The sequence below is a fragment of the Priapulus caudatus genome, unplaced genomic scaffold (genome assembly GCF_000485595.1).
Source record: "Priapulus caudatus unplaced genomic scaffold, Priapulus_caudatus-5.0.1 Scaffold110, whole genome shotgun sequence".
Taxonomy (NCBI): domain Eukaryota; kingdom Metazoa; phylum Priapulida; class Priapulimorpha; order Priapulimorphida; family Priapulidae; genus Priapulus; species Priapulus caudatus.
The window spans coordinates 467,694-482,720 of NW_014577171.1; the positions used below are offsets into that span (position 1 = coordinate 467,694).

A 15,027-nucleotide genomic window follows, 5' to 3' on the forward strand; every position below is an offset into this window, starting at 1 on the left:
AAAATCCCTAACGGCGCTACTTTCGATCGATCACTGTAGTCGTGTGTGTGTGACATCATGCCCGCTCGCATTATGCTTGGCTTGGCGGGACTCGAAACGGAGGCTCGAAGGCAGGCAGCAGCTCATCCCAGCATGCAATGCGCCCATTACTTGTGTATAAACAGACATCTCGTTCTCTTTACATTTTTCACGGAGAGAACATTTCCTGCAGGATTTCATGAGATATCTCTGGCGGGAGTAGGTAAGAACAAAGGACAGAGTTATAATTCGAACAAGTAAACATTTAGCTACAGATAGATACCAAGATGGAGGCTGTTTGGTGTGTTTTCGTTCTGTAGGCGTGTGAAATGAAGCGAGCGTCGAGCGAATTTTGTGATCACGCTTTCCTACCTGCTCTCTTATTCATGTTGTTTGTGCACAGGGCGAGCGTGCGGTGTACTTGTGTGTTGCAGATGAGCATTTGCACGGCATTTACGGTTAATTATCAGCAATAATAGGTGAAATAAAGTAGAGAAACATTAAAACTTTGGTAGTAAATACATTTCGTGTTTACATTTTTTTCATTTATTGAGACAAATGCCCAACAACAAGCACCCTTACGCACATGCGCGAGCTGGGCATCCGCTTTCGGTCCAGACGGGAAAGGAGATAATTCTCATTAAAGTTGGCATGTATACAGATACATAGTTAACAGTGGTGAGAATAACTAAAAGAAATAACTAATATAAAAGTTGGCAAATCACCTAATGTGCACAATCTATGTTAATTACAACATAGTAACACCCATAAACAAACACCTACTGGTATGTCAAATCATGTTTCCATGATCTTTACCATCTACATAGCAATCATGTATTAAACACACAACACACTATATTACCATCGAAAACAAATTCAAATTCAAATTCAAGGCAACATATCCTATCGTTTATGATACGTGGAATGATCTATGAATGATTAAAAGAATGAAAGAAAACCTACAGCAAAAACCCACATACTGGATTTACGCATGCAGTGAAATTTAGTTCTGCCTACACTGGTTTCTGAGACAACACAAGCTACAATCCATAGCTCTCTTTTCGTTGACTTACGTCTGATAGATTCCTGTTTTACTATCCTTACCCAGCCTTAGGTCACACTGGCATCCCTGAAAAACGTCTTTCATATGCAAACATCATCACGTATAAGCACATGTACATTATGCACACATACTATACCATACCATGACTAAACTCATTAACTAATAGTAACAACCATTTTTCCACAACAATGACAGGATTATGGCATGACCACTCCTGATTATATCAAAACGAAAGTGGAAGGAAAATATGTAGAGGTATGTTAGTTAGAGGTAAATGTAGCCAAGGTAGAGGCAAATATCTGTGGGTACAAAAGTTGTCGGCCAGTCTCTATAATATAATAAATATACACAGCGATGTGAGGAATTGCTGCTGTGCATGCATCTGCCATGAGTGCCTGTGGGTGGCTCACATGCACATGGCAGGTGGCACAACTTATCTTTTATAAATATCCTCGCGTGTCACTGTGTCAGGACAACGGAAACTCAACAACATTACCATAAATGACAACTGAGAAGGAGGCACCCCGTGGACACCCAAGAAGGTTGATCAGGGTGCCCCACCTGGCGTGGATTAGGACAACCCTCTCGTGGTAGTGATTGGAGCTCCCCTCTCCTGGTGGTGATTAAGTTTCCCCTCTCGTGGTGGTGATTGGGGTTCCCTCTCGTGGTGGGAATTAGGGTTCCCCTCTCGTGGTGGTGATTGGGCTTCTCCTTTCATGGTCGTGATTGGGGTTCCCCTCTCGTGGTGGTGATTAGGGTTCCCCTCTCGTGGTGGTGATTTGGGTTCCACTTTCGTGGTCATGATTGGGGTTCCCCTCTCGTGGTGGTGATTAGGGTTCCCCTCTCGTGGTGGTGATTTGGGTTCCACTTTCGTGGTCATGATTGGGGTTCCCCTTTCGTGGTGGTGATTAAGGCTCCCCTTTCGTGGTGGTGATTGTGGTTCCCTCTCATGGTGGTGATTGGGGTTCCCCTCTCGTGGTGGTGATTAGGGTTCCCCTCTCGTGGTGGTGATTGGGGTCCCCTTTTCGTGCCGGTAAACGTGACCCCCCACCCCACCGCCGTGGGCATGATCGCAGTGCGGATATACTTACATCTGGCAGATGTGTCCCTGGTCGACACGCTCCTCGATGTCGGCGAGCGCGCGCACGTGCAGCGGCGAGTGTGGCAGCGCGCCGTGCATCCACGGCAAGCCGAACACGGAGAAGAACAGGTTGAGGAGAGCAATGACGAGCAGGTCGAGGTGGTACGCCGAGCCCTTCTTCAGTCTGAATCACACAGAACACGTCAGCATACATGGGTGTTAACACAGAAGAGTGGGAACTGCAAAATAATTGGGTTCGGTGGCGGTTCGCGAGAGGGAGGGTTAAACGTTACAAAATTTAATTTGTAACATAAAAACTTGGATAAAGCACTATTATAGAAGAATCTATAACAAACCTACATAGTTAAGATCATTACATCCAATTCACTTTTAAAAAAATTGTAAAAATTGTATATTTCTTTTAAAAAGATCAAAAAAAAAATCAGAATTTTTCTCAAGATGGAAATCCATCTATACTATGCAGACAGTTTAGTTAACACCTATGAACGTAAGTCATTACACACTCGCACATAACGACAACTATTACGACGCAGCGGCAACGTCTTCAAGTACTGTTGCCCCTGTCAAAAATTGTCTTAATATCGCTAAAAGATCTTAAGATCTAAAAAAATTTCCAAAATTTTTCTCAACATGGAAATCCGTCTACAGACAGTTTAGTTAACACCTATGAACGTAAGTCATTACACACTCGCACGTAACGACAACTGTTACAACGCAGCAGCAACGTCCTCAAGTATTGTCGCCCCGTTGTAAAAATTGTCTGAATATTAATTGCTTGATAGCTGATGTAGTAAAATATTTCTATACTGTGAAATGTAGTTCTATATACGTCGGTATTATCATCAACATCCCTAACCTGTAATAAATGTAATGGCTTGTAAATATGGTCGATTTATTACAAACACTCCTGTTTCACTACTTATTATACTATTCTGTATGTATAACAGGTGTCTCTAAAGACTGCTGCTCTCTAGCAAGCACTCTTACGCTAAAACAATTATTATGTCAATGAAAACATTTGTGTATACCTGTGCTCAGGAGCATTCACCATGGCAGCTGAGATGTTCTGGTCCATGAAGAACAGCAACGACAGTGAGAAACCAAGCACGCAGGACAGCGCAAGAGTTGGCCATGTGAGTGTGTTGAAGGTCACGGGTTGGAATATGTTTGTTGCAGCGTAGTTAAAATCTGGCACTGTTGAGTATATCAGAATAGAATTGCAATGATGATAGATAAAATGTCCACATCATAAATACAGGACTTCGGCCTACAATTATAAATGCTTATAGGTACCAGGACCCCTACTAACCAGCATTAACCAAGATACACTCTTGCCCGACCTGGGGAAAATTACACATATTTACATAGGAAAATTATTCCTTCTTACTATATTATGATTCAGTGCAGTCACCAATATCATGAGCATCAATATACTCCAGTATAGATATGTTCATGACAACATGTGTTTGCTGCTACATTCCAATACTACATCCTACATTATGAAATACCTAGATTTTGCCGCAATATATTTAGAAATGAACATGGAAATAGAATATATACAATACATTGATGTATTACATTAAAGGAACAGTAGCCTCTAGGTTCTAGGGTTATTTTCAGCTAATTTAGGTTATAATTGCGCTACATAAAAGGTTTCATGGTTCAATCACCATTCGAAATATTTTTTTTTAATGTTTTAAAACTAACGACTACAGTTTGATTACAACGACGGTGGCGCCACTCAAAGCGCACGATCTGAGAAGTTGCACAAAACCACTTTCCAGCCAAGGGCTACAGACCGAGGGTATTTCTTATTTATTCATTTAAAAGCAAAAGGATTGTAATATCTTATAAACGACATATAGTTTCAGTTATAATATGGATAAATTTGCCCTAAAATGAATATCGTTCGGTTAAATAGCATTTAGGTATAAATATAATTGCACTTTTGTGATTAACCCTCGGTCATTTACCTGCAAAATAAAAATGCAAATACGCAACTTTTTCAGGGTGGCAGCACGGTCGCGGGTGTCATGGCGCCGTTCAAATTTCGTAGCGTTGATGTGTAAATAATTAATTAAGTATCTGGTGACAAATACATGTGGGTATAGACGATTTGTTATACAGTAAGTACAGTTGTATGCAGTAAAATCCTAGAGGCTACTGTCCCTTTAATATTTGATATAACATTGATTGTTATACATACATGTAAGCATGCATAAATAAAATATTTTTTAATGACAGTCATAGAATAGTATACGTAAATTACTTACAGGGTACTGCTCGAAAGAGGTAGGATCCAACAAAAGTCATAACAATGACAGCAATTGGCAGAGCATAGTCAGCCATCACCTCCCTCTTATTGGCATTCAGGAACGGTCTATAACACAAATGCACAACTCAGCCGATCACGTACAACACGTCGGATCATGAATAACATCGTAGACAATTAACACCCTAACACTGTGACAAACATTTTCTTCGATTGCCTTTGGAATCAACAGGTGCCTAAGAGAGCAATGAAATAAAAAACATGCAGTGATGAAATGTGAAAATGACACTGTAAAGATTTACTACGGATTGTGTTTAATCACCAAACCCCCAGGAAATACTACGCATGGAGGTGGCAGCAAACCTAGGCTTCAGGGTTGCCGGGACGCGAATACCTACGTCTTCGTGAAGTTGAAGAGGGACACGCCCAACCAGAGCGTTCCGAGGGTGAGGAGCACATAGAGGATGCTGACCTCTCTTAGACAAGTGCCCGCCTCAACCATCGCCTCTGTACTGTTGACCGTCGTGTTGACCAGGGCATCGGTGGCATTCTTGCACGTGTAGTGGAGGCTGAAGTCTGCAGCACAACAACGGTGACGTGAGTGAACACGAAAAGTCATTTTTTTAAACAAGGAAAACGGATGGTACGCGAGAAGTACTGACCGTAGAAACGGTCTTTTAGGAGTTGTGTCACCCTCAAACTCTGTACGTCTTTCACCTTCTGCCCCCCTTCTTCTGGATTTGAGGTCAGGTGACCTTTAGCAGAAGCCCCAACCAATCAGAGAGCAACTTATAGCAAGACCGCCAAAAACACACACATATATATACACACACGCACACACGCACGCACGCACGCACGCACGCACGCACACACGCACACACACACACACACACATATACATATATCCGGGCTATCCCATGCATTTAATGCATGTCGGGTCTGATGTGCCTTCAAAGCCAAAGCTAATTTGGGACATATCCCACAAATCCACTGACATATCCTAATTTTCCAGCTCGGTTCACTCTTGACAATCCCAACACAGTCACACTGTTTTCACAGCTTGATGTATAACTTAATGAACTGATCAAGTTTACCTGTACATTGAGGCCACTTATGTCACACGTAATTGAATCCAGTTTATACAGTCCTCCCCCAGACTGACCTTTACCCGTTCTTACACAACATGCATTATAAAACTTCTGGGATGAACCCGGGATACACACGCAAGTATGCACGCATGCAAGCACACACGCACGCACGCACGCGCGCACACACACACACACACACACACACACACACGACAAAACAGCAAGATGATGATACTAAAGGATATAATTTATCAAGAACATGTCGTATAGGAATTTATTTCTCCATACCTTTAGCAATTGCTCTAAAAGCATCGACAGAGAAGGCAATTGAAATAAATAATGCGAAAATCTCTTCAGTCGATCTGCAACAAATAAAACTCAGTTTTCATTTATTGTGTGAAATAAATTTTTTTGGTGAAGACTATCATAAGTAATCAGTGAACAAATCAACTATGAATGCTTGGAAACATTTTCAGTAGTCAAGACTATGGCATGTACTGGACTGCTTAATCACGTACAACAAAATTAATGTGAATACATATGCAGTGAGCTGCATGCCAACAGATTAAAAAAGGCCAACTTTTAATAATGCCACCAGCAACAGCTTTCTGCAGTTTAGGGGAAATGGCTACATGTCCCACGTTTATAGAATGTGCGTGTTCCAGCAAATGCATGGTACTCTGCATTTAGTGTAGTTCAGGTACAGAGTACTAATTCCTTTTCTGCACTCCCTTTCATGTCTTATATCATTATATATAATTAATATATGCTTGCCAATGTTTACTTCTGTTCATAAGTGTGCTTGTATTGGAGGAGGTTATTAAGGGATTATCTTTTATCTATTATTTATTTTGGCCAAAAACCTATCTGTAGATGCGCATTTCCAATGACATCATAGATATCAATTGGAAAATGTGATTCGTGTTACGTGAATTAACATTATGAGTATATTTTCTGGGTAGCATAATTTTCATAATGCAGGGTATTACTGGGGTAGGTATAATGTAGTTACATCCCACATAGAATTAATCATACTATATTACACTGTGGAGTCCTGCGAAATAATTTAGTACCCACTATGGGGGACCATAGTCCCTGAGTACATAAGCTACTCACCTGGTTGACCATTTAATGATGATGTTGCTCCCATTAAACAGCGAGAAGAGGATGAGGAAGAATGAATTGAAGAAGCCGACACAGGCATACATGTCATAGAACTCGACATCAAATTGTTTACTGATATTGTAGATCACTACAAGAGAATTTTGTTACGGATTAAAAAACTTCTATTTAATCACTATTCAAGAAAACTTTTACAATAAAGAAAATAAGAAATAAATTAAGCAGGTGTCCCTGAGAAATACGAACTTGCATGATGAATCATTATGTACATCTAAGCATATATGGAACCGATAAGAATAGCGTACTGATTAAGCAGTTTGCTTGGTATAGTTTCTTTTGAAAGTATTCTGATACGTATCATATCGCGAAAGCTGTATCGTGACACAGATCACATCGTGAGTTAACCGTATTGTCCCACCCCTTAACAAACACCACAGTTTAACTATATGTATGCGATAATACTCTTTGTTAATCACAGATATTGTTCTGACAGTTGGACAAAAGACCAACGCGCATAAGTGTTGCAGCGTCTGCAAGTCTCCCCGCAATGACTGTACCTTTCATGTATAGAGCGAGCGGGGCGGTGGTGAGGAGAACGACAAGTGGCTGTCCTGCCGTCATGTGGAAGAACAGCCCACCTATTGCCTGCGCCACGACCACTCTGTGCAGACCTGCACACAAACGTCAGCGATGTAACAGGGTATATAAGCACATGATGATATCATCGATTGCGATACTCCGTTCAATACAACACTAGGAAACAAGAAGGTTCAGACACAGAAACACCATGTGATTGGAATATTCAATGCAGGAGAACACCTGGTGATAAGATCTTTCCATTCGTATGAATACGTGACTCGAATGTTCTATTTGCGAGAACACTATGTGATTGGGATTTTCAACACGCGAGAACATTCTTCATAAACTTACCAGCTGGCTATATTATACATATATTTGTGCACAATATAAATGCACTGCCATTGACGCAAGCAACACAGGATATAATATCCGTGATAACATGCTGTTCTAGCACCACCAACAAATTATTGTTACATACAGTATAGTGCATAACCTCTAGAGCTGAAACTGTAGAGTGTATATGAATATGGAATGCATCCAAATGTTTAATATCGGGTTTATGAGCTGTGCATGCTACGTAATTACATCTGAGACTGTAAAAACAAACAGATGCAGGAGATAAAAAACACATGATCACGTGTGATGTTATGTAACCAGACCTAACATAGACCAACTGATTGTAACTAAGGATTGGTCGACTGTAACCGATAATTAATTTTAAATTTCAACTGATTGCCTATCACTACTATCGTGCAATTCAAAACATCACTCACTAATTTTTCCGTTGGTGTTGTAGTCATTTAAAACGCCAAATGCTATTGAAGGCAGGATACAGGAGAAGTAAAGAAAAAACGTTGTGGCCAATAGCTTGTGTATAGTCTTATGCCCGACAACACCTGAAAAGTTCAAAAATACCCATCAAGCAATCAACGGTTGTTCTGGACTGAACGTATTACATAATTGGTTGAATTTTACAGTGGTGAACCTTTGGCATTGGAAGGGGAATAGAACTGGAACTTAATTACAACCATTTAATATACGATGAATACTGTTCACAAGTTAGTCACTTGCATGCTGCTCTTCCATATCATGTAAGACAGATACCTACAAGGCCAGACAAGCCATCTGGATTTGAGACAGATAGCATACATTGAACGGAAACCCAAACACAACTATTCATAGACTATTAAAACTTATAAACTCCGAACTAATAAATTTCTATTGCCCCTCATATATTTAAAAGTTATAACCGAATTGCCTGATGCCGAATAATTTAGAAATTTATGAGCAAATAAAAAAGTGTTTACACATGGTCTGTAAGTGTAATTGAACAATAAGGTTGCACGAGAGATTTTCTTGCCCACCTACCATCTTTGTAATCTGACAAGTAGTGAGGTAATCGTCTCTTGATGTCACCCAGCAGACCCTGGCCGATTGGACACATACCCGAGCTCTGAAATAGTGACCACACATCATAAAAATTGCACATAAAATTAGATAAAACTATAATGAACATTTAATCTGCAGATTGAGTGGGTGAATCATGCTTACATATACAGTATCCTAGAAGAAAGATAGCAGAATACTTTGATTAGCATGTATACTACTAATAATGATAGTTAACTACAACACTACAATTAAGCAAAAACCTAGAAATACAACTCAGCTTTGACCCTAGCACCTGCAATCCAATAAAGCTTCCACTGCCACCATCACCGACCCAACAAACCCTCCACCACCATCACCGACCCAACAAACCCTCCACCACCACCACCACCACCACGCCACCGACAACAAACCCGCACCACCACCCCACCGGCACCACCACACCCGACCCAACAAACCTCCACCACCACCACTGACCTAACAAACCTCCACCACCACACCACCACACACTGACCACAAACCCCTCCACACCACACTGACCAACAAACCCTTCACCCGCACTGGACCCAACAAACCTCCACCACCACCACCAACCACACCACCAACAAACCCATCCACCACCACCACCACACCACTGACCCAACAACCTCCACCCACCACTGACCCAACAAACCCACCACCACCATCACCGACCCAACAAACCTCCACACCACCACCACACCACCACCAACCACCCCACGCACCCAACAAACCACCACACCACCACCAGCCCACAAACCCACCACCACCACACACCAACCAAAACCTCCCACCACACACCACCACTCCACCACCAACCCAACAAACCCACACCACCACCACCGACCCCCCAGCCCACCACCACCACCACCACCACCTCCACCAACCCCCCAGCCCACCCCCAGGCATCGCGACGCACGCACCATGTCCTTCTGCTCCTCGCTGCGAATCGACAGCAGGCTGTGCAGCGACTGCGGGTCGAGCGTCCCCAGCTTCGTCGTCATCTCCTTGAGCGCGCCGCGGAACTCGTCCTCATTCTCGGCATCGTGCAGCTGCAGCCGGAAGTCGACGTAGGCGAAGATCGACGCGAATACGCGGCATGTGTCCAGCGCTGTCTTCGCACCTTTCTGCGGCCGAGACGAACGGAGAGCGAGATGAAAGAGGACGTATGGCACGCGGCCGAGACAAACGGAGAGCGAGAGTGAGACGAAAGAGGGTGAGTGGCGAAAAAGGAGGGAGGGTGAGAAAGAGAGAAAGAGGAGACGTGGAGAAAAAGGAGGAATGAAGAGTGAAGGAGATGAAAGAGGGGGCATGGCAAAAAGGCGGGAGGGAGAGCGAGAAACAGAGAAAGAGGGGGTGTGGCAGAAAAGGAGGGAGGGAGAGCGAGCAAGATGGGGTATGGCATTAGGCCGAGATGAACGTAGAGTGAGTGTGAGACGAAAGAAGGGGGGTGGTAAAAAGGAGGGACAGAGAGCGAGAAAGAGAGAAAGAGGAGACATGGCGAAAAAGGAGGAATGGAGAGCGAACGAGATGAAAGAGGTGTGGCGAAAAAAAGGAAGGGAGAGTGAGAAAGAGAGAAAGAGAGAAACAGGGGGTGAGACGGAAAAGGAGGGAGAGAGAGCGAGTGTTAGGTGAAAGATGGGGTGAAAGCGAAAAAGGAGGGAATGAGAGCGAGCGAGATGAAAAAGGGGGTGTTCGCGAAAAAGGAGGGATGGAGAGTGAGCGAGATGAACTACTAGGAGTGGTGTCATGATGTCTGGTGGCTGTACCTAGTGGCCACTAAGAGCTATGCAGTTAGTATATATAGAGATCAGTGGTATAACCATGTAACGTTTCATATTATAGGTTTGTACATTTTACAGCGCATCACACAATGCACAGAATATAAAATCTTATTAACATGCCAATAATATAATGTATTCAGGAAAATGGAGTTTTACAAAGTCTCTATGCCAACACATTAGTATGCCACAAAGCAGGATAGACATTTTACCTCTTTCGACGGAGCTAACAGCAGTATGAAGAAATTGACCTCTTGACTAGTTCTACCAAGGTTAGTTGGATGTCTAAGTCTCGCTATTGCCACGTGCCTTTTTTGCAAGCATGGTAGATTGCAACTGAGTCCACAAACGAAGGAAATGCATAATGAAAACTTTTGATTAAGCATCTACAAAATGCAACATATTCATCAGTTATACAGGGGTAGAAATTAACTTTTGAACAAGTCCGTTGAAATCCCTGCTCTCAAAAAGAGGAGTCCGCAGCAAAATAAGGGAGTCTGTAGTATGAAGTTCAAAATTAAAGATTTGCTGAAAAAATACAGTAATTCCGCGAGGCCGTGCTCTGGAACGAACTAGTTAGTATAGCAAAATTTTCAGGAAGTCACACGGACTCCTGCATATGTCAAATCAGGGAGTCCGACAGTAAATCAGGGAGTATTTGACTCCGGACTCGCGTTAATTTCTACCCTGGTTATATATGGGTGCATAACATCAATCCCTTCATCTACTCATCAATGAAAATTGTACTGTACCATCTCTGCAATATAGATCCAGATACAACCAATAATCTTAAAATAATTAACATGATACCAAGACTACATCCTCTGTGCTGCCACTCAGGATATTACAAAAAAAGTATACAATCTGTCCTGAAAAAAATATCAAAATTGTCTAAAAAAAGTATTAACAAAGTATAAATTTGTATCAACCTACCATGATTTGTAGTCACTTAATTTGTTACCTTATACATTGTTACCGAATACATTATAGCCTATGTGCAGTATACAAACAAGCTTCAGGAATGATGTGTGCAATGCCATGAGGAGTTGTCTCTTCTGAGGAGAACCCTCAGTCTGGAATATTTCAATGCAGTGTTTCCCCAGCCAATATGATCTGTGAGGTGGTAAATGTTTTTTTGTGATGTGTTTGCGCATTTCGAGGTCCTAGCAAAGTGAGCAGCACAGCTGCTGGCTGGGCAAGCTAGGGGGGTCCGGGGGCGTGCTCCCCCGAGAAATATTTGAAAAAATGGTGCAATTTGGTGCATTCTAAGCTACTCTAAACACATTGTATGAGACTCTTAATGAATCTCTTTTTCAAGTTGTCAAAAGTTTCGTCCGCAAGGCAGTGTTTTGGACAAATTTCTGTGTGGCGGCTGAGAATTTGAGCAAGGCGGCCCGCCTCGCTCGTGTCAATGCAGGGGTAGCACTGCAATGCGCATTGCTCATTTGACATTTGGTCACTGACAGCAGAGAGCTGAGATCAAAAACACTCCACTGAACAGAGCACACATCACTCCTGCAACAAGACTACTCACTAGCAAAGCACATCTTTAATCTCATCAAATACAGTGTACCTAAATGTATGTCCGAAGAGTTTTGACCATCTTTGGGAAAAAAAGTATTTAAAAGCATTTATGCACGAAAAAAGTATGAAAAAAGTATAAAAAGTATATTTTCTTTAAAAAAAGTATAAAGTGGCAGCATGATCCTACATGTATATATGCGATAGGTGGCTATATATAACATTTACTCACAATGTGCATATCCAGGACTGGTCATAGTCGAAACTGCCTCCAAGGAATTGGTCACCCGACCCTCCCAAGCCTTGCACCGTCTTTGCTAACACACGTGCTACAAACAACAGGTGACGTAGTATAGAGATCTGGAGCCCGTTGCCAGAAAAAAATTAGTCTTAACATTAACCTTAACTTTACGAAGTTTCTGGCAACGGGCCCCTGACCTTGACAATAACATTGCCTCGACAAAATCGTTTTGACAACACCAATGTGAAACCAGCAGGTTTAGCTGTAATTAATGCATCTGTATTTCCAAGAGCCATAGCCCCAGGCCACCCCAGGATACAGCCTATATGAAAGATAAAAGAGTCAAAGACCACACAATGCTTTGTCATGCACTCTAACACCAGTTAGCACTCAGAATCTCTAGCTGAAGGGTGTTGGGGATAAATCATGCCTTGTTTACTGTACGTGTTCTTGAACATGAGACAGTTTAGCATGTAATTTTCTTCAATCAGCACCAGGGACTGATAGAGAGAAAGCAAGATAGCAGTGAGTGATTAAATTTCTGCCTATGGCCTAGGTTAAACTCCCAGCACTGCACCACTAGCTCTCTCTCATCTGTCCTAGGGGAAGACACCTCTCAGAACCTCAGAACACAATACAAATCTGATAAGTGAGCACACATACTCTGCACTCGATGAAGTGGTCAGAAATTAATAAAAATAACACGTATTATAATTAAATATTAATAAATTAATAATAATTATAAATGACTATGTATGTTAAGACACTCGTACAACATGTAATATAATCAAATATTAAAGCCACAATATGCGCATCTACACGCTAATTTCTCCAGTACTAGACTAGCAAATACTTTGTGACATGCATAATCACACTACCTTATGACAAAATAAACTCTAGTTCTTCCCATTTCACTGCGCGTTTGCTTAAAACCCACAAGAAAGAGGTGCGAAATCTGGTAATCTGGCGCCAACGCCGAATTGTTTGCCAAGCAATTTCACCCTGAATCGGTTAAGTGACGTCACATGTTGCTATGGGTGTTGAGCAGAGAATATAGTCATTTACATTTTAAGATAGTTGTAGTATTGTGAACTGCAGTGTATGTAACATCAATGGCTATTGGGAAAGTAATAATAGGCAGCGTAATAAACTCTGAGAATAACGTATTGATTTTAGTATTTTGTATAACATGTCATTGCGCTAGCAGCGTGCAAGCGAAAAACGCACACGGGCCGTAGAAATCTTTGCTACACCCGCTGTACGGTTGCTTGGCAGAGCAACGTGAAAGTGTCAACAACATCAGAGAATTTGAACAACATTGGAGGTATTTTCAAATACCTTTTATAAGACAATGCGCAGTGAAATGGGAAGAACTAGAGTTTATTTTGTCCTAAGGTAGTATGATTATGCATGACACAAAGTATTTGCTAATCTAGTACTAGAGAAATTAGCGTGTAGATGTGCATATTGTGGCTTTAATAAACTAATAATAATTATAAATAACAGATTATGTACGTTAAGACACTCATACAACATGCAATATAATTAAACATTAATAAATTAATAATAACTATAAACAACAGACTACGCATGTTAAGACGCACGTACCGGCACGTGGTCGGTGGGTGCTACTGTTGACAGACTACGCATTTAAGACGTCACGTACCGGCGTCGTTGGGTGAACAACTACGCATGTTAAACGCAGTACCCGGCGTGGATTCGTGAACAGGACTACGCATGTTAAGGACCACGTAACCGGCGTCTGTGGGTGACAGAACTAGCGATGTCAAGACCGCACGTACCGGGTCAGTGGTGAACAGACTACGCATGTAGACGCACGTACGGCGTGTGTCGCGTCCTGCTGCCAATGGTTGTGAACAGACTACGCATGTTAAGACGCACGTACCGGCGTCGTGGGTGAACAGACTACGCATGTTAAGACGCACGTACCGGCGTCGTGGGTGAACAGACTACGCATGTTAAGACGCACGTACCGGCGTCGTGGGTGAACAGCGCCGACTTTGCCTCGTCGAACGAACACGACGGTTCGACCTTGTCAAGCAGCTGGTGCAGAATCGTACTGACTATGTGGTTGAGGTCACTAGCAGGTTGATCAAGCAGGATCACTGTCGAATCGAGCAGCTTGTGCGTGTCGCGCACCGCCTCCACCTCCACGTTGAAATCTTTCGGCATCATCGTCTGCGAGAGATAAACAGGTCTACATGCAATGGCACGCCCACAGGCAAGGAATAGGGGCCAAAGAATAGTAAATAACTAGAAATATTTGGGAAGTATCATCAGAAATTGACACATCGTGCAACATAGGAAAGTGCTAAGAGTTCCAAATAGAAAAACACTATAGGTATTTTTTTCATTGCATAAGTACTGTTGATAAAATTAAAATAAATCAAAATGTACAGTTATGTTAGGACTACACTTTGAATAATAAATGAATTTTTAAGGTTTTAGAGAATCACAGTTGACATAAATTACAATCACTTGCTTGTGTCTCGATCATTAAAAATTTGACGTTTTGCTCTACTACTGCTTTATGACTAGGGGCCGATTTCCTGAATATATGTTAACAAAGCAACAATGCAAAGAAGTTTAAATGTATTTTTTCAACATATAGCTTAAGCTAGTACATATATCTAATTACTTCCTTGTGAAGTTATGCAAGTTTAATGTACACATGTGGAATGTGGATTCGAGGCGGCGTTTGGCATGTGGGAGGGGAGGTTTAGGAGCCGATATCTCCGCCTAGGAGTATCGTATTGACAAGCGGTTGGTCTTGTTTTAGAGAGTACAGAATTCTGATTATTGGTATAGCATGAAA

The 15,027-nt window shown here is 42.0% G+C and overlaps 1 protein-coding gene across 2 annotated transcripts in view; it reads right to left on the reverse strand.

The window, feature by feature from the left end:
- The window catches only part of LOC106805348 (sodium bicarbonate transporter-like protein 11), a 31,122-nt gene that overhangs the window by 9,697 nt on the left and 6,398 nt on the right, over positions 1-15,027 (reverse strand). For both annotated transcript variants that reach the window (XM_014806900.1, XM_014806901.1), the window contains exons 4-16: positions 14,186-14,390; positions 12,183-12,279; positions 10,642-10,765; positions 9,572-9,775; positions 8,613-8,697; positions 8,018-8,140; positions 7,223-7,336; positions 6,660-6,795; positions 5,832-5,905; positions 4,854-5,031; positions 4,457-4,563; positions 3,212-3,377; positions 2,173-2,346 (exon numbers count right to left, since the gene is read on the reverse strand). In XM_014806900.1, coding sequence (XP_014662386.1) covers positions 2,173-2,346; positions 3,212-3,377; positions 4,457-4,563; positions 4,854-5,031; positions 5,832-5,905; positions 6,660-6,795; positions 7,223-7,336; positions 8,018-8,140; positions 8,613-8,697; positions 9,572-9,775; positions 10,642-10,765; positions 12,183-12,279; positions 14,186-14,390 — 1,787 coding nt within the window. The remainder of the gene's footprint in view (positions 1-2,172; positions 2,347-3,211; positions 3,378-4,456; positions 4,564-4,853; positions 5,032-5,831; positions 5,906-6,659; positions 6,796-7,222; positions 7,337-8,017; positions 8,141-8,612; positions 8,698-9,571; positions 9,776-10,641; positions 10,766-12,182; positions 12,280-14,185; positions 14,391-15,027) is intronic.